Raw genomic sequence first — 24,994 nt, 5'->3', positions numbered from 1 at the left:
GTGCCGATTGATCGGCCACCGATCATAATCGGCCAATTTCCGTGAAAAAGTGTATGATCGGTGATCACCGATCACAAACCGATCACCTGCATCTCATTTCACAGCCTGCCTGTGCAGCTGGTCTCTTTCCTTCACACTGCGCAAACAAATCCTAAGCGATGTTCAACTATAACGCACTGAGTGAATGGGGAAGTTTGCATGTTGCGGCGGATAATTGAAGCACGTGGGGTGAAGCAGTAGAAATGCATCAACACGACGAATCTAATATGGCATAAAAACAATGCCATACTTGGCGGAGTTTGGCTATATCGAGGTTCACTGCAGTTACAAAGACATACGGAGCGATTAGATAGCAGGTAAAGCAGCACACAGCTACAAACACTCACCCAGATTAGCATGACGGTCAGAAAGCTTAACAAATAACCTGCAAAATTATTTAAGTCTTCGAGCTGCGATGTGGTTCTGTTCTCGATGTTGACCCGTTGCATTATTTAGCCTCTTCAGAGCCTCCATATGTTATCAGTCTGTTAAAGATAGTATTACTGATAGCAGTACAATTTGCACAATGCCTGTTTTGTTTAGTTTTCTTCTTGGAAAAAGTTATTAAAAACAAGTTTTTGTCTAAATTAAGGTGAATTCATGGTTCCTTTTTCCATATAATGTAACCGGGAGTGTTTATGATAAAAATAAAAAAATAATTATGTGATCGGTATCGGTGATCGGCCCTCATGGGTGATCGGTATCGGCAGGAAAAAACCTGATCGGCACATCTCTATTTATATATATATATATTTATTTGAAGGACCTCCTTATTCCACATTTAACTTCTAGGTCTTTACGATCCCACGCCTGTAATCTTCTCCAACTTCCTCGATCAAAACTAGGGACTATGGGGTGATCGGGCATTTACTGTGGCTCCTCGTCTATGGAATTCTCTCCCGGACTATTTGAGAGCCCCGCAATTATTGTCTGATCTTAAAACCGGCTTGAAAACTTTTCTTTTTAGACAAGCCTACTCCGCTTTTAAATGACTGTCTTTTTTCTATTGTTGATTTTATTAGTTTTTAGCTGCACTGTGTAGCACTTTGAGATTTTTGTTAATGAAAAGTGTGTTATAAATTAAATTGATTATTATTATTATTATTATTATTATTATTATTATCATTATTATTATATAAACCGGAGGTGCGCTTATATTTTGAAAGGAGGGCACCGTAAATCAAGTGCAGGTTATACTGCCATTTCTGAAGAGGTGGCTAGCTTTACCGCATTGATAGATGGGTGTTATGATGCTGGCTGTCATCTTCTATCTAACACTTCTGATAATGCTGACATTACTGTAGGAGCATTAACGATGTTATTTAAGATATTAGTTGCCTCTGTGAGTCACTCAGCTATTTTTCTGTCTGTGAAAACCAGCATACTCCTGCCTGGGGTCTAATCAGGAACTGGGATTTTAAGTTAACTTCCATTGCAATCGAGTTTAACAGTACATGTGAGAGGGTTTGATTGTACATGTAAGAGAGTTTGTAAGTTTTGGCCTATGAGGCCTATTATTTTTCTGGGCACTTGTTTGTTTCTACTGTTGTTTGGCTACAGACTTCTTTTCCTTCATGACGATACAGTCCAAATTTCTCTTGCACAGTGTCCAACACTGATTTCTTACCTAATCCTGGTTTGCTGTTGGCATAGTGAGAGCAATTTTAGCTTTGACTAAACTGTGTGACTTTTATCCTATTGTGTCTTCATAATACATGCATAGCAACTGAAGAAGACAAGGTTGTCAAGTGGGCGGGTCGACCTACTTGTCATTTATATTATTATAATTGTGTCTGAGTAATTTCATTCTATAGCTTCTATTTTTTCTTATAAGGCAGAATAGTGCAAACCAAGACTGGTACAAAAGCCAGTTCTTAACAGGTTCTCTAAAGGCTCACAAGTCGCACACTAACCGGTTAGTGTGCGGTTTGAATTTACCCCATGTGGTGAGTTTTTCCATTATATGCTCTGTTCCTCGCTATTGTGGGCAGGTTGTGCGGTTGCTTCAGCTGTGGTCAACTCTCCGCTGATGTTTGCAGCCACACTCAGCAATGGAGAACCTCAAGATTGTGGTTCTGATTAACTAAAATAAACCCAGATATTTCATGTTGTCCAAAAATAATGATGGACTCAGATCAGTTGATTATTTCGCTGGGCAACCTTTTGGATTTAAGTAAAGCTGTAGAAAGATGTAAAAAAAATAAAAACATAGCCATGCCTGAACTTTATTTACCTATTTAAATAAAAATAATAAATAAATAAAATTCACATTACAAGTTAATATTATGTATTCCCAATGATTCAAACTGTCAGCGAAAAACTGCAGCTCGGTCAGAAAGGTGACCACAGTTTCATCATTTCTGTTCTTTATTGTTTATTAGTAGCGCTACTAAATCACAGTCATTCTGCTGCAAAACTTACCACGTGTTCCTGGAGCTGATCGTAGTTAAACTCATCAAGCTCATCCGTACTGAACATCTGTCTGAAAGCAGATGGCATGTCCAGCTAAACTATGATGTTGTTTGCAGTTTTCAGTGACGTAAATCACAAGCCAATCAATGAATGCGGTCAGCTGTCAATCAAATTGTTTCGGTGTCGTACCTGGCTCAGTCCTGCTACTACTACCCCTGAAGTAGGCACTAAAATCTGAGAACAGCCGGGCTGAGCCGCGTCGGATTTACTCATGGAAAAGAAATCTGGCTGGAGCAGACCACATCCGAACTGGTTAGAGGTGGGTTAGTGGAAAAGCCCCTTAAAAACACCACAAAGAACTACTTACGTTCTCTTTGCAACATAAATCACAAGTTCATGTTCATCTCCATTAGTAAGTGTTTGGTCCTTTTGGTTACATTCTGCTTTTCTGTAGAGGAATGCAGTTTATGGAGACCATTTATATAGAAAGATCACTCTGTCTTATTTTCTTATAAATAGTCATGTTAATATTGCCAGATTCATTTCAAAATGCTGTTCTAAACATTCATTTTCTCTTGCTGTCCGAGTTCAGAGAGCAAAGCCAACTTCTGATTGCCTCAAGTGGAGAAAAGTGCCTTGATTTCAAAACTTTGGCTCAAGTGGTCCTTGTAATTTCAGTCTATGTTGTGGTAACAGAAGTCGGATTCATTCTGTAGACCCACATCCAAACCTTGAGTCATATGATTAGGCACAAACAGGCACTTCAATTTGACTGAAGCAGGCAATTCTATTAAGTTGACGGGCATTGAGAAAATCTCACACATCTGCTCTGCTTGAAGCCCGGGAAAATGTCTGCAGCACTTGAAAAAAATGGCAACCTTTCCTACTTCATACTCAACCCACTACAAGTTGTACCAACAACTTTTCAGTATTTTTTCCCAGAATTACAATTCCAGGAAAACTTGTCAATACTGGCTGAGTCTCTGGTTCGTCAATAAGAGATAGATCTGGTGGTGGTTCAATGCCTCCCTCTTCTATAATTTTTGTGATGGCATCAGTCATCAGGTCCTCCACTCTTTGATTTTTTTTTTTTTACTTTGAAATTGATATTTCTTTGCCACTTCTAAATGGCCTTTGTCTCTGCAGGTCACAGTAACATTAGTAAACAGAGTTAGCCCTCGCTTGTCTGGAGAGTTCAGACATCATGTTTTTTTAAAAAAAGATGGAATTGTTACCTCTGATCACGACTGGGCATAAAATTTGCTGTACATTTAAATTTTGTTTCATTTTTTGATGACTTTCATTTTTGAGTGATGTCACTTAAACAAAATTAGACTTGAATATACACTCCCTCATTTTGACAGTTGAGGTAAAAAAAATGAGCCATAATCCAGATTTATTGTTAGAAAAATGAAACATACCCTTCAAAATATTAACTTTTACCCAAATATACATCAAGGGGGTTATGAAAAACAAGTAGCTTACATACTGACTGCACAGTTCTACTAAACATAAAACAGCATATGGCATTATGGTTGGAAAAATACAGTGGGTTTTGTAATATCCTTTTATAACTTACCTTGAAAAAAATCATTGTGGCACCATCTTCTACCACTCCATATTCAATCTTTGTTTGCTTGGCTAGATCATCTGCAGAATCAATGGGCGACTCCATCCTCTCCACAGTGAGGAAAGCCGCCAGGTTTGCCGTGTAGGAAGAGATGATGATGAGAGTGAAAAACCACCAAATTCCTCCCACAATTCTGGTAGAGAGGGCTTTTGGCATGAGCTCAGATCCTGAATGAAAGGAGCAGAAAACGGGGTAAGGCTGGGTGAAAGGCTGAATCAGAGAGGGAGCAGCACCACAACTAGTACGAGCCAGACCAGAGCATCTGCTGTCTTGATAATTCATGCGAATGGACAGTGTGTAGGTTGATGGAAACTGAAAAGTTCTTATTCTAGTTACCTACTCTTATGTTTTATTGGACAAACAATTATGTCCATCAGGTTATACAATTTTTACTTATAATATTTACTGCCTCTGTTCTTGAAATAAAGAAGCTGTTGCAAAGTGTAATCTCAATGGAGTCACGTGAGAAATGAATACTTATTACTTGCACCATTATGCAATTTTTCCAGTTGTATAAGTAGCATAACTTACAACTAAACAATTTTGCATCTTTGTTCCATCTGGACATATTGTGTTTAATTGGCCTGTCCAAATTGTCCATTAGATGTGAATGTGTGTGTGCATGGTTGTGTGTCCTTTCTGTCTCTGTGTTGCCCAGCAACAGACTGGCGACCTGTCCAGGGTGAACCCCGCCTCTCGCCCGGAACGTTAGCTCCCGACCCCACTAAGGGACAAGGGTGTAAAGAAAATGGATGGATGTTCCATCTGGAAAGAAACCATTTTAGTCCATGGGGTGGAGGCCAAAATTTGACATTTTTGTCCATTTTAGAGTGCCAAAGTCTATCGATATTTTTTTGAAAAGATACATGTCTCTAGTTAATATTTCGGCATAATAGCCCTTCCAAAATGGTAGCTCAGTCATAGTTATCAGCTCATGAAGTAAACAACCCCTTTGGAAAAATTATGTTTTTTGAGACTGGTGTATGTCTGGTTTAGTTTCATGGTATTTGCATTTGTCAGAAGCCTGTAATACAGTGTTTGGTATCATCTTAAAGGGGACACTCTTGGCTTTCATTTAAACCAGGTTTCAAGTCTCTCTGACCAACACAGAGGTCGTTAAACAAAAAATAATACACATTTTTCCCACACCTTTTAACCAAGCGAGATACATTTCTTTTATCCCAGTGGTATCCAGGGACATCAGGGACACAATAATTAGCAACTAAAATACTCAACAGACTCTAAGGAGTCAGAAAATGTATGATATGCCTGTACAGTCCATCTATGGGAGGCGATTATGAGCTGTAATTTGAAGATACAGACTTGTGCTATAACCTTAACTGGTTCTTTGGTGTGTGAGCGGGGGTGTTAGTGGGGGCTTTGTTTAGAGTGTCACTTGTGTCTAGTTTGTTAGTTATAAAATAGTTAATCAGTAATAGTAGAAATGTACACTTGCATAGACTTTAGGATGCTGTGCATTTGGCCTATTTATCAGATTTTGTGAGTTTTTCCTTCATGGGCTACACAATAGTAGCCTAGGATGACCACACAGAGACATAGCAGCATGACAGACTCTGTGGGAGGAGAACACCCTCATTAAACAACAAATTCTGAGGTACAAATTAAAAAAAAAAATCAGATGCTTAGGCTACTAGTGACAGCATAATTCAAATTATTATATTACATTTCTGCCAACAGGTGATAACCTTGGGCATATCGGTACCATCTACATTATGCTTGCTGAGGATGTTGATTTCAATCCAGCCCACAAATGAGTTCATTAAAAAATAAAATCAGTTAGATGTAACCATTTAGCTTGTAACTTTTATTTAAGCATCTATTATTTTCTATCTGTTAAAACTATCACTATGTTGTCCTGAGACCTGGCTCTGATTGGTTGTGTCAATTTAGCACTGCAAGAAGCGAGAGGGGCTTAATTTTTCTTCACAGATTATTTGTCTCACCATACTCTGACAACATGGTGACAATTTCACAGTCACCATGTTTTTTTTTCTAAATTGTACATACTGCAGCATTAAACTGCCTTTGTTTGCATGCTGTTCCTACCCTGTGTTGGCGACACGATTTAGCTGAATAGCCTTACCCTAAACTTTCAGTTTCTTTCCACTTATCTAGAGCAAAGTTTAGTGCTGGTTTAGGGTTACAGACCTTGAAATAGTGTTGACTTTTTTCCCAGATGACACATAGCTGTTAACAGTAAATTAGGTTCTTCACCATTTGAGTATCAATCCATTTGGAAATATTCCAGTGTGTGTCTGTAAATAAGGATACTAAGACATCTGCAGGAACCAAAGGTTTCATTTTTAAAAAACAGATTCTATCTCACTTCAGAAAACAAACTTCAGTATCTAAGGTAACTTAAGGTGCTTTTCTATTGGCAAGTCGTGCTCTAACCGGTTAGTGCGTAATTCGGTTCTACCCTGGTAGTGAGTTTTTCCATTACCCGCTCTGTTCCTCGCTGTTGTGGGAGGGCCTTTAGCGCAGCAATTGATCAATTCTTCGCTGAGGTTTGCAGTAACACTCAGCCATGGAGAACCTCAAGGTTATGGTTCAGATGGACTCAAAGATATTTCATTTTGTTTTATAGAAATTCATTGCTGACCCAAACATAATGATAAACGCTTCGATCAGCTGATTATTTTGCTCAGCTGATTATTTTGCTACATATAAAATCGCTTTGGCCCTACCTTGATCGGTCTGGCTGGTACTACTCTTGAAGTAGGTACAGAAAGCTGAGAACAGCCAGCTATGTCGTATCTAGCAGAGCCGCGCTGGATCTGCTAAAGGAAAATGAATCTGGCCCAGGCGGAATAAGGCCAAACCAGCTAGAGGCAGGCTGGTGGAAAAGCGCCTTTAGGAACATGACAGACAATGAGCCCACAGAAAGTGTGAGACATTATGGCCTACAGAAGCCTGGGATAGAGATGGAAAGGGCAGATATTCCTTTGTAGAACGATGGAGAAAACCATCGTACTACAAACAATAAGTAAACCCTCTAAGTCAGCATCAGTCAGACATAGTCAGTCTTTCCGCCGGATTCATTGTATCACTAAACATAGTCAGTGATTTGCTGTAAGCTCATCATGCTGGAGAGGAAGCTTATAAAGAGTTCAGAACAGGCCATTTAGAAAAATAATTACCAACAACCACATTCCATAACACAAAGACATTCCTAAGCTTCAAAAATAGTGGGGTGACACTCTTTTACGCCACTGTTTCAGCTATCTAACAAAGGAAAGAGGGCAGATTGAAATCTTTTTGGGTGTATCATAATAGTTTAACAAAGAAGGGTCTTTCAGATTTAAGAAGTCTTTGGTCATCCACTAGATCCATTGCCTTGACTCATATTCATAACTCTAGCAAGTTTCCTCTTGCAAGAGAGTTGGAAGAATCAGCTCATGCTGAATAGTCTTTATGGATCATTGGTGGAATGGAACTTGTTCAAAAACTAAAAGGTGATGGCAAGACTTATTATAACAAGTATGCTGATATTACTTTATATCTACGTAAGGATGCTGGATGTGGATTACAGCTCAGCTTTTAACTCCATCAACTCCTGACAAGTTGGTGGAGAGGCTAGAGTCCCTGGTACAAGGAGCAGGACTGTGCTGGTGGATCAGGGATTTTTAAACCAACAGACCCCAGCATATCCAAATCCACTCCCTTACCTTCTCTGCAGTCACATTCAACACAGGTATGCCCCAAGGCTGTGTCCTCAGCCCCGTCCTTTACTCCCTGTTTACCCATGACTGCAAAACTACCCAGAACAATATCGTCTTGTTCAAAAATGCGGATGACACAACTACATTCAGAAGAGGTTCAAAGGCTAATAGCATGGTAAACCAATGGTGAAGGGAGAAAATTGTTTACCTTGAATACCAAGAAGACAAAGGAAATAATCCTCAACTTCAGGACAAAGAGGACAATCCATCCAAGGCTGAGCATGGATGGTGAGCAAGTAGAAAGGGTCAGGAGTTTCAAATTTCTGGGAGTCTACATCTCAAAGGATTTCACCTGAAGCTTTAACACCAAATAACTCTTTAAAAAAAGCCCAGCAGAGACTCATTTTTCCAAGAACCCTCGGGCGGTGTTGTCTGTCTAAGAAGCTGATGACCAGATTATGTCACTGATTTACTGCTGTGCAGTGTAGGTACTCCAACTGTACAGCAGCAGACAAGACACTGCTCTACCCCGGCTTTCCTGGAACATTAAGTTGCTTCTCCACTATTAACATATTTTGAGGCACGAACATTAGGTTGATTGACAGTGCTAAGAGACCAACCAGTCAAAAAGACCCAGTCAGGAGGAGGGTCTTAGCACTGTCAATCAACCTCATGTTTATGCTTCTAAATAGCATTTAGAAGCATTTCTAAATACATTGCTTCTAAATATGCCAATGGTAGAGAAGCAACTTAATGTTCCAGGAAAGCCGGGGTAGAGCAGCTCCTATATGAGGTGATTGACAGCGCTAAGACCCTCTTCCCGCTCTGATTGGTTGTGTCTGACAGAGCAGAATATTTGTTCAGATGAAGCAGGTTCACATGGAGAAGACAGAGGAGCTAATTCTTTTCAGATTATCTGTCTTATATTTTCAGGACATAGTGATAATTTTAATTAAGTAAAAAAAAAAAATTTTTTTTAATAAATGTTACATACTGCAGCTTTACGTAGAGAGCAGGAGACAGCCATGCTGAAGATCCTAAGGGACTATTATATATTAAAAACTGAATTGACTGGACATACAAATTCATTGACTTAAAGTTATACATTTATATATATATATATTTTTACATTTTTATTTGACTGTAAACTTTTATACTTTGAGGAATTTTTCACTTTTTTATTGGCAATTCTATTAGTCAAGGCAAAACATTTTTATGACAATAAGTTCTCTGTCTTTCTGTCTGACTATGGTCTGCCTATCTACTTTCTACCAGCTAGCTGGTAGAGATTTATGTCCTCACATCTAATAGTCTAATAGCTTATTATCTTGCTATGAATTTTTCCATCTATTAGACTAGCGGTTCTCAACGTGGGCGGTACCGCCCCCCCCAGGGGGCGTACAGAGGACGGCAGGGGGCGCTGGAGGACATTTTTACAACAGGGGAGCGCTGGGATGCCTTTGGGGGGCGTTTGGTAGACGGTAAACTTTACACCTTAAATATACAACAATGCCAGTTTAGACTTTGAGCAACTTGGTAAAACTGTATTGTGTAATATTAAACCATGTTTGGCTGCAACTGTATCGATGGCAGCTCTTCTTCTATTCAGTGTTTGTAGCTTCTGTTAGCTTCTTGGWGCAGCTCCGTTCTCCTGCTACTGGTAGMTAAAATCACGATACCCTCACTGTGTATCCCTCTGAAAAATGAACCCATTTAAATAAAGAAATTCCCTCCATGGTTGATACCACAACAGAGGACGTTCATTTTATAGCGTTAACACGGTGCTGGAAGTGGTCCGGTATGAAACGGGGGTGATAGAACAACACAGCACTTTTAAATTACAATAATCAGAATACCGAAATTGTTTCTGTTGTTTTAAAAGGTTTATGTCAGTCTGCCTTTTCCCCATCGATATGCTTCCCGACCGCCCTGCACCTTATGTCCAGACGCGCACATTACGCAAAACTCTGAAACAGCAGAAGCGGGACATAAAACGGAGCGACGAACTAGATGTGAATTATGGCATAAAAACAGAATCTGATGCTGAACAGTGAAAAAATGAACACATTATGTGATGATGAGTGAAGATTACTGATGGTCAATAAATGATAAAATAAATGTAGCAACAGGAAAGTAACTAAAGTGGACATAGCAATAAACCAAGAGAGGATAATACTAATCAAAAGAAACTAAATGGAAATGAATGAAGAACAAAATACAAGAATAAACTAAGATACTAAAGTAAATACAGAGGAATAAACTGGTATGGCAAGACCTTTCGAGCAATAATTAATACAGAGGACTGTATGGCAAGAATAAACAGACACTATTTCCAGATAAAAGGTAAAATAATATTATAAGTGCCATGGGTTTGTTGAGACCATATCTAATACTGAGAATAAATATATCTTACAGACCATAACAGTAAATAACTTRTCACTTATTTATGTKTTTAATTAGATTTGATATATTTATTTCTTCAATATTATTTTTCATGTCAGTGTTAATGTCATGAGGCTGATGACTCCATGACACTTTCARTTTGACTCATTAGGATTTGATTAAGAACCAGATTKGTTCTTTGTAATTTCTGTCCAGTAAAACTATTAATCTATAATCAATAGACAGATCTATATAAAGATATAATCCATGTTTCTGTCTCATATTTGTATGGCATTAAAAGGAACTTTTGTTTTTCCACTGAAAGCTCTGGTTTGCACAATAAATGCCATGTGGGTGAAGTTTTATGGATGATACTCTGATGTCCCATTCTCCTGAAGGCAGCACAGAGCTGCACCACCAGAAACCAACAAACACTGAAGAGAAGAAGAGTTATGATTAATGTAGTTACAGTTCTATCCATGTTTTAATGTTGCAGAGCTCAGTTGTTTTGCAAACAGTTCAAAGTTTAAACTGGCATGTTGAACATCTTTTATCTGGTCATTTTGTGGAATATTTAACAACTAGAAAATGGCAAATAATAAGAATATTTTTCCCCTCTGGCTGCTGTTAGACCTATAAATATTAACTTGAATGTTCGTTGCATTTTTCAGACGCCTGTGAAAATAATTTCTATTTCCATGACTTTTTTGTTCTCTGGGAAATTATTTTTGATGATAAATACAGAAACAAGCATAAAAATCAAAACATCTACAATAGTGATAGTAATATTAATGATAAAATAATGGTCTGTGCAAAGTAGCCTGCAAATTCTTTGGTGGGGGGCKGTGAGGGACCTGGATAAAGGCTAGGGGGGTGTTGGCCTAAAAATGGTTGAGAAACACTGTATTAGACTGTATGTGAGGACCCCCAGCACCACTGGCATGCAAGCTTACCCGACTGTTCCTGGTGTGCAAACAGGCTGAAGAGCTCAGAAATGTGCAAGCTGCACCAAGACTGCTTCGCTAATAAGACTCCATGCTGGTAAGGTAGTTTAGGCAATGAATTTAGGTGTGTATAACAAGGGACACATCTAAAAGATGAAGGACTCTGGCCCTTGAGGAATGCAGTTTGACACCACTGCCTTAGTCTGTTGAGTATTGCAGTTGTAAACTTCCTCTCTGGTACAGCTGGGTTAAAAGAAATGTAGTAAATGAATAGCAGACAAACAAAGGCCGTTCAATGCTGCTGGTCACCTGAAAAGTTTAATGGTTACATCTTACTGATTTTATTTTTTAATGAACTACTTTGTGGGCAGGATTGAAATCAACATTCTCAGCAAGCATAATGTAGATATAGCAAGCAACTGTTGTGTCCTTGATGTCCCTGGATACCACTGGGATAAAAGAAATGTATCTAGCTTGGTTAAAAGGTGTGGGAAAATGTGTATTATATTTGGTTTAACTACCTCTAGTGATCTCTGTGTTGGTCAGAGAGACTTGAAACCTGGTTTAAATGAAAGCCAAGAGTGTCCCCTTTAAGATGATGCCAAACACTGTCTTACAGGCTTCTGACAAATGCAAATACCATGAAACTAAACCAGACATCATCTAAACCAGTCTCAAAAAACAGAATTTTTCCAAAGGGGTTGTTTACTTCATGAGCTGATAACTATGACTGAGCTACCATTTTGGAAGGGCTATTACACCGAAATATTAACTAGAGACATGTATCTTTTCAAAAAAATATTGATAGACTTTGGCACTCTAAAATGGACAAAGAAAATGGTCTGGCCCATGGACTATTTTTGTAATAGTTTGAAGGGGCTGTAAAGCATTACACCATATAGCATCATGCATAATTTATTATTTTCAATGTTTTCTTAATAGGTGTTGCTACTCAACTGTATACAGAAAACTTTATTTAATTTCCTTTTGGGATCATTAAAGTATTTTTAAATTGTATTGTATAGATTTTGTCTTGACTTTCCACAAAAGTAATGGCATCTGTAATGGGGCAGTCTTTTGTCGTCTCTACAGCCCTTATAACATCTCACAGCTCATCCCAAAGAATAACTTTGTCCCCAAATCCCAAAGTAGATGAAAATGAAGCTTGATGGATCCAGAGCAGGACCAAACAGCAGAAAGAAAAGGAAGACGTTCAAACCATCTCATCTGTTGATTGTAATCCAAAGTCTTTCTGTCCAGCTCTCTCACAATACAGCCAGACAGAGATTTAAAGAGGAGCATCAAAAGCAAATGAGGTGGATTAGCAGTGCTTGCCAACAACTGTCCAGGACATGTTACTGTGAAATATTGTCTCTGCTGCCTAGAAATTAAGCTTTTAGCATGTCATGACAGTCATTACATTGTCATGACATGCTGAAGTCTTGGGTCAGGGGTCTCTTCAGATTTGTTGCAAGGCAGATTTCAGAGATCCTTCCTGCCCACAACACTACAAGTCTTTGAAGATATGTTGATTATATGAGTTACGTGATATACATTTAATTTCTTTTGGAATAAAATATTTTTGAAATTAATATGAATAATTTGAAATTGATTTAGGTTAGTGAAGCTTTATGCAGGGGCACCACCAGGAATCTTGGGCCCCATGGCAAAAAATTAAGTTGCTCCACGCATTCATTCTCATTAGATTGTAATAGTTAAGTGGAATGAATGCATGTCTTTATCTGGTTTGAAATGACGTGTTACTACAATTAAAGTTACCCAACATCACCATCAACGACCCACTGTGCCCACTGTCTTTACCCAAATAAAAAGAAAAGATCAAAGTAACAAACGGGATTGGACTAGAACATGACATTTTCTTAGCATGTTCCGTTACAAGCACAGCTAGTAGACAGTTCAAACTGGAACATGTTACCATCCTTTGGTTCCTTATCCTCAGAAACCTCAGCAGAAAATGAACCGCAACCACTTTGGAGAGGTCGGATCCAAACAGTACCTGGTTGGGGCTGACTGTCATGTACCCAAGGTAACGTCAAGACCAAACAGCACGTCCCACAGATTTCTGGGGGGATGGCAAGCCACCACACAGGGGAGCCTCTCTACATTGCAGATCAATTAATGCTTATCCAGCCTATTTCCACAACCTTCTGCTTCTCAAACATAGCTTCTTAACCAATTAGGTCAAAGTTTTCATTTAATTTACCGTATTTTCCGCACTATAAGGCGCACCAGATTATAAGGCGCACCTTCAATGAATGGCCTATTTTAAAAACTTTTTTCATATATAAGGCGCGCCGCATTATAAGGCGCATAGAATAGACGCTACAGTAGGGGCTGGAGTTACTTTATGCATCCACTAGATGGAGCTGAACTAAAGGGAATGTCAACAGAACAGTCCAACTCCGGTCGGCGAGGAGAGCCTTCCACGACTGGGCCGGGGCGTGGCCGGACAATGGTCACCCTTCTCCGTTCGCRCACAGCATGTTCSTGGAGAACGTGGTGCTAAATGACCTGCAGACGACCTGATTCTAGACGGTCGGTAGGTAGATAGGTCAGTCAAATTTATTAATAGATTACAAACCAGCGTTCTGACAATTATCCCAGCATGCACCTTGCGCTTCTTCTTCTATGGGCGAAAATGAAGTCGGCAGCTGCTTACCGTAGTTGCTAGACCTGTTGTGGCTCAATATTGGTCCATATATAAGGCGCACCGGATTATAAGGCGTTTTGAGGAAATTGAAGGTTTTTAGGTGCGCCTTATAGTGCGGAAAATAAGGTAATAACTACTATGACTAAAATAGAAATGCTGTGGCATTAGTATGGATGTAACACCACAGCTAAAACATATATCCACATCATTATTGCAGAACAGTATTAATGCAGAACGTTATTGTAATTCTAACTTTAATTATTCCTATACTGTTGGTGGAGAGCGGTTGCACAATATTGCATCACTAATACATTCATGGAACATGTTCACAGTGATTTTAGTTAGTAGTCATGTGACGATTTTAATAACCTCTATAAATGTTTGCAAATCTTCACCTAGGAGCCTGGGCCCTAGACCCAGGGCCACAAATGGTTCTTTGGATTTTTCATAATAGCTCTTAATAACTTTGACTAAAAATGACAAAGAACCAACTTCTGTTTTTAAATATAGGTTTAACAGAAAATGTACATTTTAGTAGTTTTAATTTTTTTTTTCACGGAACAATTGCATTGAATGAAATTAATCAAAATTACATTAAAGATACTTTTATATGTATTTTTCTTGTCATTAGGTTGGTAACTCTGCATTTATTTATTTTTACATATTTTCCACAAATATCACCATCTCATAGTAGAAAATGTATCCAAAGTCTTTTTGAAAAAGTGTTACTTTTTCTTATTTTAATGTAATCAAAAAGGAAAACGAAAATAGCACAAAAATAAAATGATGCTTCTTTAAAAATGAAATTTTTCCTAGAGTAAATATCAGAAATTATTAGCATTGTTGTATTTTTTTCCCAAGAGATATAACATTTGCAGCTATAAACGACTTATTTTGCATGACTGAAGGTGAAACTGCCTCCTTGGACTGTAAAGGTTGCAGATCCTGCCTAATGAGCAACTGGTTTCTGATATCTAAGTAATATACCTTGCCTAGCTATAATAAAACAAACCAAAAAAATCCTTTAATTAAGCTAGAATTATGTGTAGCTGTTTCAGTAGCCTAAAAAGCAGTAGTAAAAAAAATTGTGAAAAATTATTATTATTATTATCATTATTATTATTATTATTATTATTATTATTATTATTATACTCAAGCAATATAATTCTTTTCAAGTGCCTCATACAAGAAGCAAGAAACGCTTACCTAAACATTTACAGAACACATTTAAAATCATTATTACAGTATTGTTACAGGTCTGATTATTATAACCTGTCAGAGTAGTAACTTCCTTTCTCTCAGATTTGCTGCTGATTCTTAATATATTGAAACTACTTTGAATCAAATACAATTTGAAAGAATGCCACATTTGCCAAAGATTCATGCCCTGTAATTTGCATGATTACTTGCCCAGCACATCGGAAACCGTTCTGTTTTAAGATAGCAAATAGTGTCGACGACATTTGTTCATCTTTGTTTAGAAAGCTGCGTCACAATCTCATTCACCCTCATCCATTTGATCCCACTCCAATACTCTGTACATATTCTGTATAATACTTTGTATATGTGCACTTACCTGACTGTGTGGCTTAGGATATATAGGGAAGTGAAAGGGGGAATAGATAATTCTAAGTCAAAGTCAAATGCAGATGGGAAACATGCAGCACCACCATACCAATTTATTGTTTGTATTACTTTCATTCCACTTAATCCGTTTTGCTGGACAACCTATAGAGCATCTAACTACATGCACAGAGGCCCCCATGCATGATCATGGGCCTGTTTCAGAGAATGCTTGACCCCCAGCAAAAAAGTGGGACATGTTCTAGAAAAGGAGGAGCAGGCAGAGGCGTCTACCTTGCTGCATGAGAGCTCCAACTCCGAACCAGAAACTATTAAGCAGGGTGAAATTGTTTTCCACTACATCAGAGTCAGGGTTGCAGGGATGGGGGTTATACCACTCGTAGGGACTAAACCTGTGATGATTAACAGAGAGCACACAAACAATGTTCAGTGTAGCTTCACCAACAACTGGACATGTATGGTAAAAGAGAGCAGGTATAGCCATTCCATCTGGGGAAAAATAAAGACAAAATATTGGTTAGCTAGTTAAAAATACACTTCTATGCTTTTATGTAAATACAGCAAAAAAAAGAATACAGTTTATTAATTTGACTATAATCTGATTAACATTCACACTTGTAGTATAGAAGGAGTTTTATGTTTGGGCATTTGCTATGTTGACATCTATTTTTTTTACCATCAGATTCAGTTTAAATCTGGTGGTAAAATAAAACCTCAAAATATGGCAAAATACTTAATCTTATGCTGTGTTGTGTCAAAATCAGACAAGAAAACATTAGACTTCTGCTGAATGGAAATGAATAAAACTGATACATTTTTCATAACAGACAATACCATGTTGTGTTTGGTGAAAGCCAAACTCCTAATACATAATACCAAATCTCAAACATGGTATTCAAAGCTTTAAGATTTTGGGTCTGTTTGTATGGTTTTAAACTAAGAAAGTCAATCCTATTTCCCTTTGAGAGGCAAATAACACAAAGGTAAAAACTGAAGCCATCTGTCAAAAAGCTCAAGCCTGGATTTGGTGATTCAACAGGACAATGATCCCAAAACCTTCAACAGAGGAATTGTAATGGCCCAGTTATCCTCCATTACAATGAAAATGTTGTCATTTTCATTATAATGAAAACCGTTAGTCAATCTTATTGAACTGATTCAACAGTCTGAAGTCCAAAATTTAATGAGAGGAATGTGAGAAATATATACACTCATAAAGATGATTGACTCAAGTCATTGCTGATTAAGGTGGTTCTACTGTATATGTCAGAGCTATGGCAGAGGACTGCTATTATTATTATTATTTTTTTTTTTACTGATTTTGATTTTTCTAATCTTTGCCACCCTAAAGGGAACAGAAGATGTTGGACTTCCACAAAGAGCCTCCAAAAACTGCATCCTCATCTGAATCTCTCAGGTGTTTTCATTACAAATAAAGTGGCTTCGAATTAGAACTATTCAGATTCTAAAAGTAGCTCCTCATGTGGGCATGCTCATATCAAAGGCAATTCCCTCAGCAATTTAATCGATGGCTTCTGAAAATAACCCCATTGTCAGTTGAGAAAAGAACTAATAATCCCTATAATCTTGGAGGAACATTAATATTCAGCAGATGAAACGGTTCATTCCCATTGTGCCCACACTGGCTCTGGTGCTGCCTCTCACTCAGCCCACTTCTCAAGCAGAGAGATTTCTCATTTATTCATGTTAAATAAAAGCGACATTGCATTAGTAAAGGTTGATTGGTCTACAATTAAGCAACCTGACCTTATTTGAGTTATACTACTCTAGAGGGAGGTGAGGGTGAGAGGGGGCAGTCTTAATTCAAGCTGCTTAACAAACTCTTAAGGTTTATCCAATCAAATTGCTATGCATTATGTAGTCTCAGTGTGGGCCATGTTACTCTAATTCAAATAAAAAGTTAAACCCTTAAGTGAATGTCCTTTTTTATTTGCGTGGAGGCTAAGGAAGATCAAAGTTTGTTTTTGCTTTTCTTACATAGTATGGTAGTACTGTGATTACCTTTTTGTATTCAAGGCTCTACATGAAGATATATGACTGTGTTGATCAAATGACAGCAACTTATCTGTATCCTGTCACACTAATGGGCTTCAACATTATAATGTAGTTAGAGGAGGTGTCCCTTTTGACCTCTGCATCACTTAGTATAGTTAAACGACATTTAACTAAAGTTCTACGGGGTTTAGAGTCCCAGTTGACTGCGTTCAACTAAAAACCTAGAGGTTGGAGTCCTTGTCAAAAGGTGTTTTTGACCAAAGTCCCCGAGGGTTAGAATCCCAGTTAAACGATGTTTAACTGAAGTCCTAAAGCATAACGTTTTCCTTCTCTGGTCGGGGGCCGGAGTCAGTTTGTAATAGAAAAAGTGAGATGATTGCAGAAGTGCCTAAATGTAAGAATGTATTGTTTCCCTCTCTGGGTTCTTTGCAGAACAAAAGTCAGGAAATAAATAATAACACTATTAATGAAATCAATAACCAAATAAACCTCTCTGGGTTCTTCACAGAAAAAATCCAGGAAGTATTATAGTCCGTATTTTCCTAACTATGAGCCGAACCGGACTATAAACCACAACCCCAAAGTTTTTTTTTAACCAGTAAACACACATATAAGCCTCAGATATCTCTGTCGCTCCAGGTTTTCCACAGCGATGCAGCAGCAGCAGAGGGGGGCGGACACCCAAAATTTGAGTCATAACAGGTCAATTGAATATCACATTTATTACGTTGAAAAATAAAAAGTTGCCAAGTTTAGATTTAACTGAACTGATTACGGTCGTTTCCAAACATTAACTGTAACAGTAAAAGTGCTGATCCTTTGTGTTGCTACTAGCATGTGCATGAGAAAATGGGCACTTTCTTCTTCTTCTTTAGATTTCAACAGCAGCTTGCATCCATTATTGTTGCACTACTGCCATCTACTGGATCCTAATATCTATACCTCAAATTCTCATAATGATCCCAGTATTATTTAAAAAGCTGTTAAATAGCATTTCCCCTCAATGCTATTTAACTGATCAACAACATTCTCAAATTTCAATTCCTTATTAAAACCTAATTCCGTTTTAATGGGTAATTTTTTTCTTTTATTTTCAATGATTTACTTTGTAATGGTCTCACTATGGTGTCTTGTACCAAAACTAACCATCAGCCAAACTCCTTTCACACGAGTCAGGATTAATTAGTTCTTCCTTTATTTCCATGTAGAATGGAGTGAAACTGTCAAAACACAAACAACTCAGGATGAGCTCAGAGCAGCTTACAGAAGTGTTTTATATTCAGATGCATAGTACAACTGATACARCAGCTACCTCTGAATGCTATGAGCGGCAATGCTATGTAACGACCTGAGAAATCTTAGCAGCCTGCTAGTTAGCAATGACGTAGCACATAATCAAATCGCCCGCAGGTATTTCCAAAACTAATTCAATAAACAAGTTACTTATTTTATCATATGTTAACATAAAGGCTCGTTTTGAAGTATAAGCTGCTACTTACAGGCATTACTCTAAGAACTCGACCTGGAATGCGGCGTTCATAACAGACACGTGTGTTCATCTGCTCTACTGCTATCAAACAACCGCACTGATTAAATAACATAAAAGTCAAGCAGTTCCCTAAAAGTCCAACAGATGGCAGCAATGCGCCATGYAAAACAAAACACCCACAGTTTACAGGACACACTTCCTGCTAAAGAGCCCCCTGGTGGTTGAAGAAAAATCTACATATAAACTGGAAAATACAATATATGAAAAAAAATCTGAATGCTCTCTGGTATTGTTCAGGGGGCCGGACCAAATGTGGAGGCGGGCCGGATCCGGCCCGCGGGCCATAGTTTGGGGACCAATGTCCTAAAGGGTGTGGGTTTTAATGTTTTTATCTTTTTTTTTAATCTCTTTCTCTTTCTCACTGTTTATTCAATGTCACATGCTGTTTTTATTTTAATTATGTAAAGCACTTTGAAATGCCTTGCTGCTGAAATGTGCTATACAAATAAAAATCGATTGATTGATTAGAGGATATTGTGTGGTGTAGCTCAAAGGACCTTTGAATGCCCTCTTGATTTAAGCTTTAAAAGAATGATTGGCCTTAAATTAATCTGTCTGCTCTTTCAAATTTCCTCAGATTTGCTTGCTTGTCAATTTGCCATGCCAGATTGAGTTCAGGAAAACTGCAACCTTACAGTGGTGTATGCATCTTCTCTGGAAGCAACACAAGGAGCCAAACACTACTCAGCAACAATAGAGGTGATATGCTTGAATATTTACATGCCTGACTGAAGTTCTGCTTCTGGTGATTAGGTCAGCAGATGCTAAACCAATGCCACCTACAGGAGACCAGTAAATTTAACCTGTTTCTCATGGAAGCACTGCTTGGCCTATTTTCTGTCAGTTTGATCCAATTACCCTGCCCTTACACTATCTCATATCATCAGTTCTGAGGAGCGGGATGGCGTTGGGGGGACATTGAGCAAGGTCAATACAGAGATAAGAAGAGACAAAAAGAGACAATTCACCTGCAGCTCAGAATCATTGTGAGTGTTTTATCTTTCTATGTGGGCCAGGCCATCCTAGTGAAAATCCTTTGATGACACTCTTGATAAAGCCAATGTCAGAGCAATGAATCAACACTTACAATGCTTCTGTCAGAGGATGAAGGATTTTATATATTGACACCTGAGCTTCAACTGGTGTTATAAATTCTTCCGCAAAATGTGGTAGAATTTCACACTCTACAACTACAACTAGTTTTAGTCGCTGGTAAGGTTTATTAAGGGGTTCTGGAAAGGACCTCGGATTCAGAAAGAGCCGTCCCAGTCGTGGAACGCTGGAACCCTCAGCAGGGTCCCGGAAGGTGTGTGGGAGTTCACCCAACTAGTCTATACGTGCTTTGTAGACTTGAGAAGGCATTTGACTGTGTCCCTTACCCTGTGGGGGTACTCTGCAGGAGATAATCAAAGGGTCTGAGTTACAGACTGTTAGGTCCCTGTATGACCAGTATCAAGCCTGACTTACTGTCAGACTCGATTCCAGTAAGAGTTGGACTCTACCGAGGCTGTCCTTTGTCACAGATGTTGTTCATAAAGTTTCTGGACAGAATTTACAGGCGCAGCCAAGGTGTTGAGGGGGATCCGTTTTGACCTTGGGGTTGCGTTTCTGCTTTCTGCAGATGATGTGGTCATCAGGTTGTGATCTACAGCTTTCACAACCGAGTATGAGGAGTCTTGAGTTGGAAAAAGATAGAGTGAATTAGGTCTTTGTTATCTTTGATATCATAGTCAGATATCTGATAAACTGATTAGATTTGTATGCAATTTGGCCTTAAATACACATGTAGCTTTTGTTTAATAGCACTAAAAAAGGTTGATAAAACCTCTGGCTCAAGTGAAGATTTGCGAATGCTAATTTTTTCATTTGCGTGTAGATAAATTAAAAAGACAAATTACCTCTAAACTGAAGATTTAGAGGTCAGCGCATTACAGTCTGGAACAAATAATGTGCCTCTAACGTGTTATATGTGACCATTGTTATTGTTTGACCATGTAGTGGAGGAAAGATGCCTGCTATCAGAGAGGTGCTAATTTTACTTTGTTGCGGTTAATTGTTTTTTTTTATAAACTCTTTCTCCTTTGCATTTTTTTGAGTTTACAAAGGAGAAAGAGTTTGGAGGTCTGTTTTATACCAGCTATCTCTCCCAATATGGAGGCACAATGCAGTTCAATGTCCACATGTGCCAACATACTTTCAATTACATGATTCCCAGTTGATACCGTCTTGTGTTTTATTAACTTTATATTTTAACACGGTATTTAAAAATAGCTCAACCTCTCTGTCTGTCCACACACAAAGTAATGTCCTGGTGGCATATTTAATTCTTAATAGGAAGTCATGGTTGTTTTGGAGGATTATTATTTGCTAATATAGTTTTTATCTTTGCTCTACACTGCCCCTATGGTTTTGGCATGTTTAAAACAACGCTACGTGGTGTAATTCAACGGGTTTGTGTCAATGAACACTTTTTTTAAACTGATCAGGTGTGGACAAGATTATTTTATAGAAATTAATATTTCTGTTACATCGTTTTAAAAAAGACCTGGCTATGTATGAACTAGGTCTAAGACACATAGCCTAGTGTCTTAGACACATAAGATAAGTAAATGTTATACAGCATGATAGGCTTATTGTCCACTTCAAATTGATCTTAGGTATGAGCAGATGTCTGTGTTTGGCTGCTTGTTCCGTGTGTCTCTGTGTTGCTCTTTAATGAACTGACCACTCTACAATGAGCACCAAAACAGGCAACAGCGCATCCGTGGCCCTGTAAGGATGACAATGATGGATGGGTGGATTAAAATGAATGTGTTTCAAAATCTAAATAATATTGTGAAAAATTTGGATAGTGAGAGATTCAGAGAGGTTTGTTTATAAGGCTGAGCCATTATATGTGTACAACGTATATGAATGTCTTTTTTAATTCATTTGATGCCTATGAAAAAGGATCAGAGTTGAAGCACATTCTCAAGCCCTGAAGGGCACATAATAATCAGATTTTATTACAACAAAGTTTTAACAAGATAGTAAGGGTGCACATTACTCACTAATTGTGTAACAAATAATTCCCTGATCTCTATTGTTGTTTTCTTAAAATTCTCTGCAGGTAAAGATTCAGAATACCTGATTCCCTAAACCTAATAACTATACAATGAACAGACGTCAGCAGAGCTTTGATGTCCACTTCCACCACATCAACAACAGAAAACAGCAATAGAAACAATAATCCCCACTAACCCTGATACCAATGATGAGAAATAGACCATGTGGTGAGTAATCTTTCAGCTGTGCATCAAAGTGGAAGAAGCCCACAAATAAATGAAAAAAGGATGATTTAACTCCTACACTACTGACTACTGCCTTTAGCTTGTAGTTGTGGTCTCACTGACATAAACAAAACACTCACCCAGCACAGCACAAAGACAAGCTGACATAGATAACGTGTGACGTGTACAGAAACATGTAGTGAATAACTAAAAAAAATCTACTTTTGCTTGTGAGCTTTAAACCAGTCATAATGGTTTGGTTCTAAAAAATATGTTGGAATAACTGCTTCATTAAATCAGTTATTTAATGAATAACTCCAATCCCTTTCTTGCAGCTCTCAGAGAGCTGCAAGAAAGGGATTGGAGCTCTCCACCATGAAATCATGAAACAACAGAACATAAGATCACAATGTTTGGGTTTGAAACTAACATTGCTTTGTAGAAAAAGCTCACAGTTAAATAACTATCAATTGTGTGAACAACATGGCCTAGACCTTATTTAATTAATCATAAAGAAAAATATTATCTGTAAAAATGTTAAGGTAAATATAGCCCAGTTCATCTAATGCGGGATAACAACCAACGTCTAATCAGAAGGATCAAAATAAGCATATATAGTTATATAAAGTTAAATAAATTTACAAAAATCCAGAGGTCTTAAATTTCATCATGGAGGGAAGTAGAATAGTGATTCTACTTCCCTCCATGATGTCTCTGTTCACAAAGTCTTCTCCCATCTGGACATTTTGTGGATTTGTGCTACCCATAATGCAAAGACATGCAACTATTGCCCAGCATGCATTTGTGTACACAGGAGAATAGAAGGTAAGCTGAAGGGGGAAATAATACACTTACCCAAATACTCTAATTGTAATAACAATTACAGATGGGTGCATATTCTGAGCCAACTTAGATGACAGTTGCTGCTTTACATTCTCTTGCATGATCATAATGCCAGTAACATCAAAAACATGTGTGTGTGTTAACAGTAGAACTGTTGGGTTCAGGCTGCAAAAAAGCCCTGCAGCCCAACAGTTTTAGGGTTAACAGGACTTTCTTTTCTCTTCTACTCTTCACCAAGATTCAAGATTCACTGCCAAAGTAGAGGCAATTTCCCAACCCTGCAAGTCCTTTTAGAAAAAGACTTGCAGAATGCTACAAGAACATACAAGCACCCAAGATTTATTATATTCTTTTAAAAAAATATAGTCTTGATTTTAGCTACACCTCCACAAAAACAGTTAGAATGACTCACTCAAAAACAAAGACAATCAAGGAGAACACTATGCGCCTGACAATGTCAAATCAGAACTCATTGAGCCTTTAGTGAGTCAAATGAGCTTATTTTTTCCCACTGTCTTTTAATATAAAGCACAGTTGAAATTCTTTTCTGAACAACTGAATACACCTGCTTGATTTTATTATTAGGGGCTACAGAAGAAGATTACATATAAACTCTCTACACAAGAAGAACCGACTATAAAGTCTTCACCACAATCTAAGCCAGTAGGAAACAACCATTCCTCTTTTGATTCCAGGATTTTCGAATCAAAGAGTTTAAAAAAAATGAACTGATTCAGAGATCTAGGGTTTACATTCAGTTATCTTGAGCATGAGTGAACTTGTACGGTATACGGTATACCTTCTATGATCCCCACACAGCATATACTTTCATATATTTTTAAATCTATAGTACAAAGAAGACCAGGCCTTTACTGTCAAAAACCTTGATGGCTACAAAAAGGGTGTTGTTTATTAGCAAATGACATTTGGCCAACTACTAGAGGATCTTCTTGTTTACATCTCAGTCTGTATGAATGATTTTACCCAGTTCACCAAGAAATTGTTTTGAGCCTATCTGATTTACAATTTTGAAATAAAGTCTAATTTTAACAATTGGTATACATTCCTCTCCCTTGTTAGCTAAAAATAGCAATTTCCTCAAGTACAGGTAACAGGGAGTGTTAACAGATTTATCATGTCTAACTGGGTAACCTTAGAGCTAAAATGCCAACTAATATGTCTGGTGACAAAAATACTCCTGAGTCAGAGTCATACTGTATTTGAAGGAAGGTGAAGAAAACTAGAGAATAGAAAAGACAACATGAAGTCTAAGACAACAGGGACAGTGAAGGGAAGGTGGGAGAGGGATTGCCACCATTAACATCACGCTTGACACATCTCACACACTTATGTACACACACTATATGAGCACACAAGCTAGGTCCAACTCTCCCAGACACATAAATATGGAGTGAAAATAGTCTCAAAACATCTGTGCACATGTAAAAAGATTTGTGCGTGTGTAAAAAGATTCAGAGACAAACAACCATGCACACACACAGAATTTGGAGAGGCCAATTAACCTGACAGTCATGTTTTTGGACTGGCGGAGGAAGCCGGAGTACCCGGAGAAAACACACGCATGCACAGGGAGAACATGCAAACTCCATGCAGAAAGACCCCGGGCTGGGAATTGAACCCAGAACCTTCTTGCTGCAAGGCAACAGCTCTACCAACTGCGCCACTGTGCAGTCCCACTTCCTTATAATATCCTAAAATTATTTATAGACATATTGTGCATTTTTGAGTGGTGCAGGAGACTAAGTGGTCTGAAAAACGACCACTAGGTGGCGGAATGGTTCGCTGGGTGGAAAAATAGCCAGGCAAACCCAGCGTCCTGGTGATCTCTCCTTTTTAGTAAGTAGAAGCTGCAGGCTTTGCTCTCTGATTTATAATTACTCCGACATGGAGTAATAATAAATAATTAGGGGCATGCCATTGCAATGCATAAGGAGAGCAGTACTGACTTGCG

The 24,994-nt window shown here is 38.2% G+C and overlaps 1 protein-coding gene across 5 annotated transcripts in view; it reads right to left on the bottom strand.

Annotated features, from left to right (window-relative positions):
- Positions 1–24,994, bottom strand: part of LOC103478802 (glutamate receptor, ionotropic, kainate 2) — a 561,179-nt gene that overhangs the window by 107,794 nt on the left and 428,391 nt on the right. For 4 of the 5 annotated variants that reach the window (XM_008432852.2, XM_017309432.1, XM_008432853.2 and 1 more), the window contains 2 exons: positions 15,619–15,737; positions 4,031–4,248 (listed from right to left, as the gene is read on the bottom strand). In XM_008432852.2, coding sequence (XP_008431074.1) covers positions 4,031–4,248; positions 15,619–15,737 — 337 coding nt within the window. Of the gene's footprint in view, positions 1–4,030; positions 4,249–15,618; positions 15,738–24,994 lie in introns of those variants that run through there. The other variant, XM_017309433.1, reaches the window with a different exon arrangement.

Source organism: Poecilia reticulata, linkage group LG16, assembly GCF_000633615.1.
Source record: "Poecilia reticulata strain Guanapo linkage group LG16, Guppy_female_1.0+MT, whole genome shotgun sequence".
NCBI lineage: Eukaryota > Metazoa > Chordata > Actinopteri > Cyprinodontiformes > Poeciliidae > Poecilia > Poecilia reticulata.
Note: the sequence above shows the minus strand (reverse complement) of the source record. Positions and strands in the feature narration are given on the sequence as shown.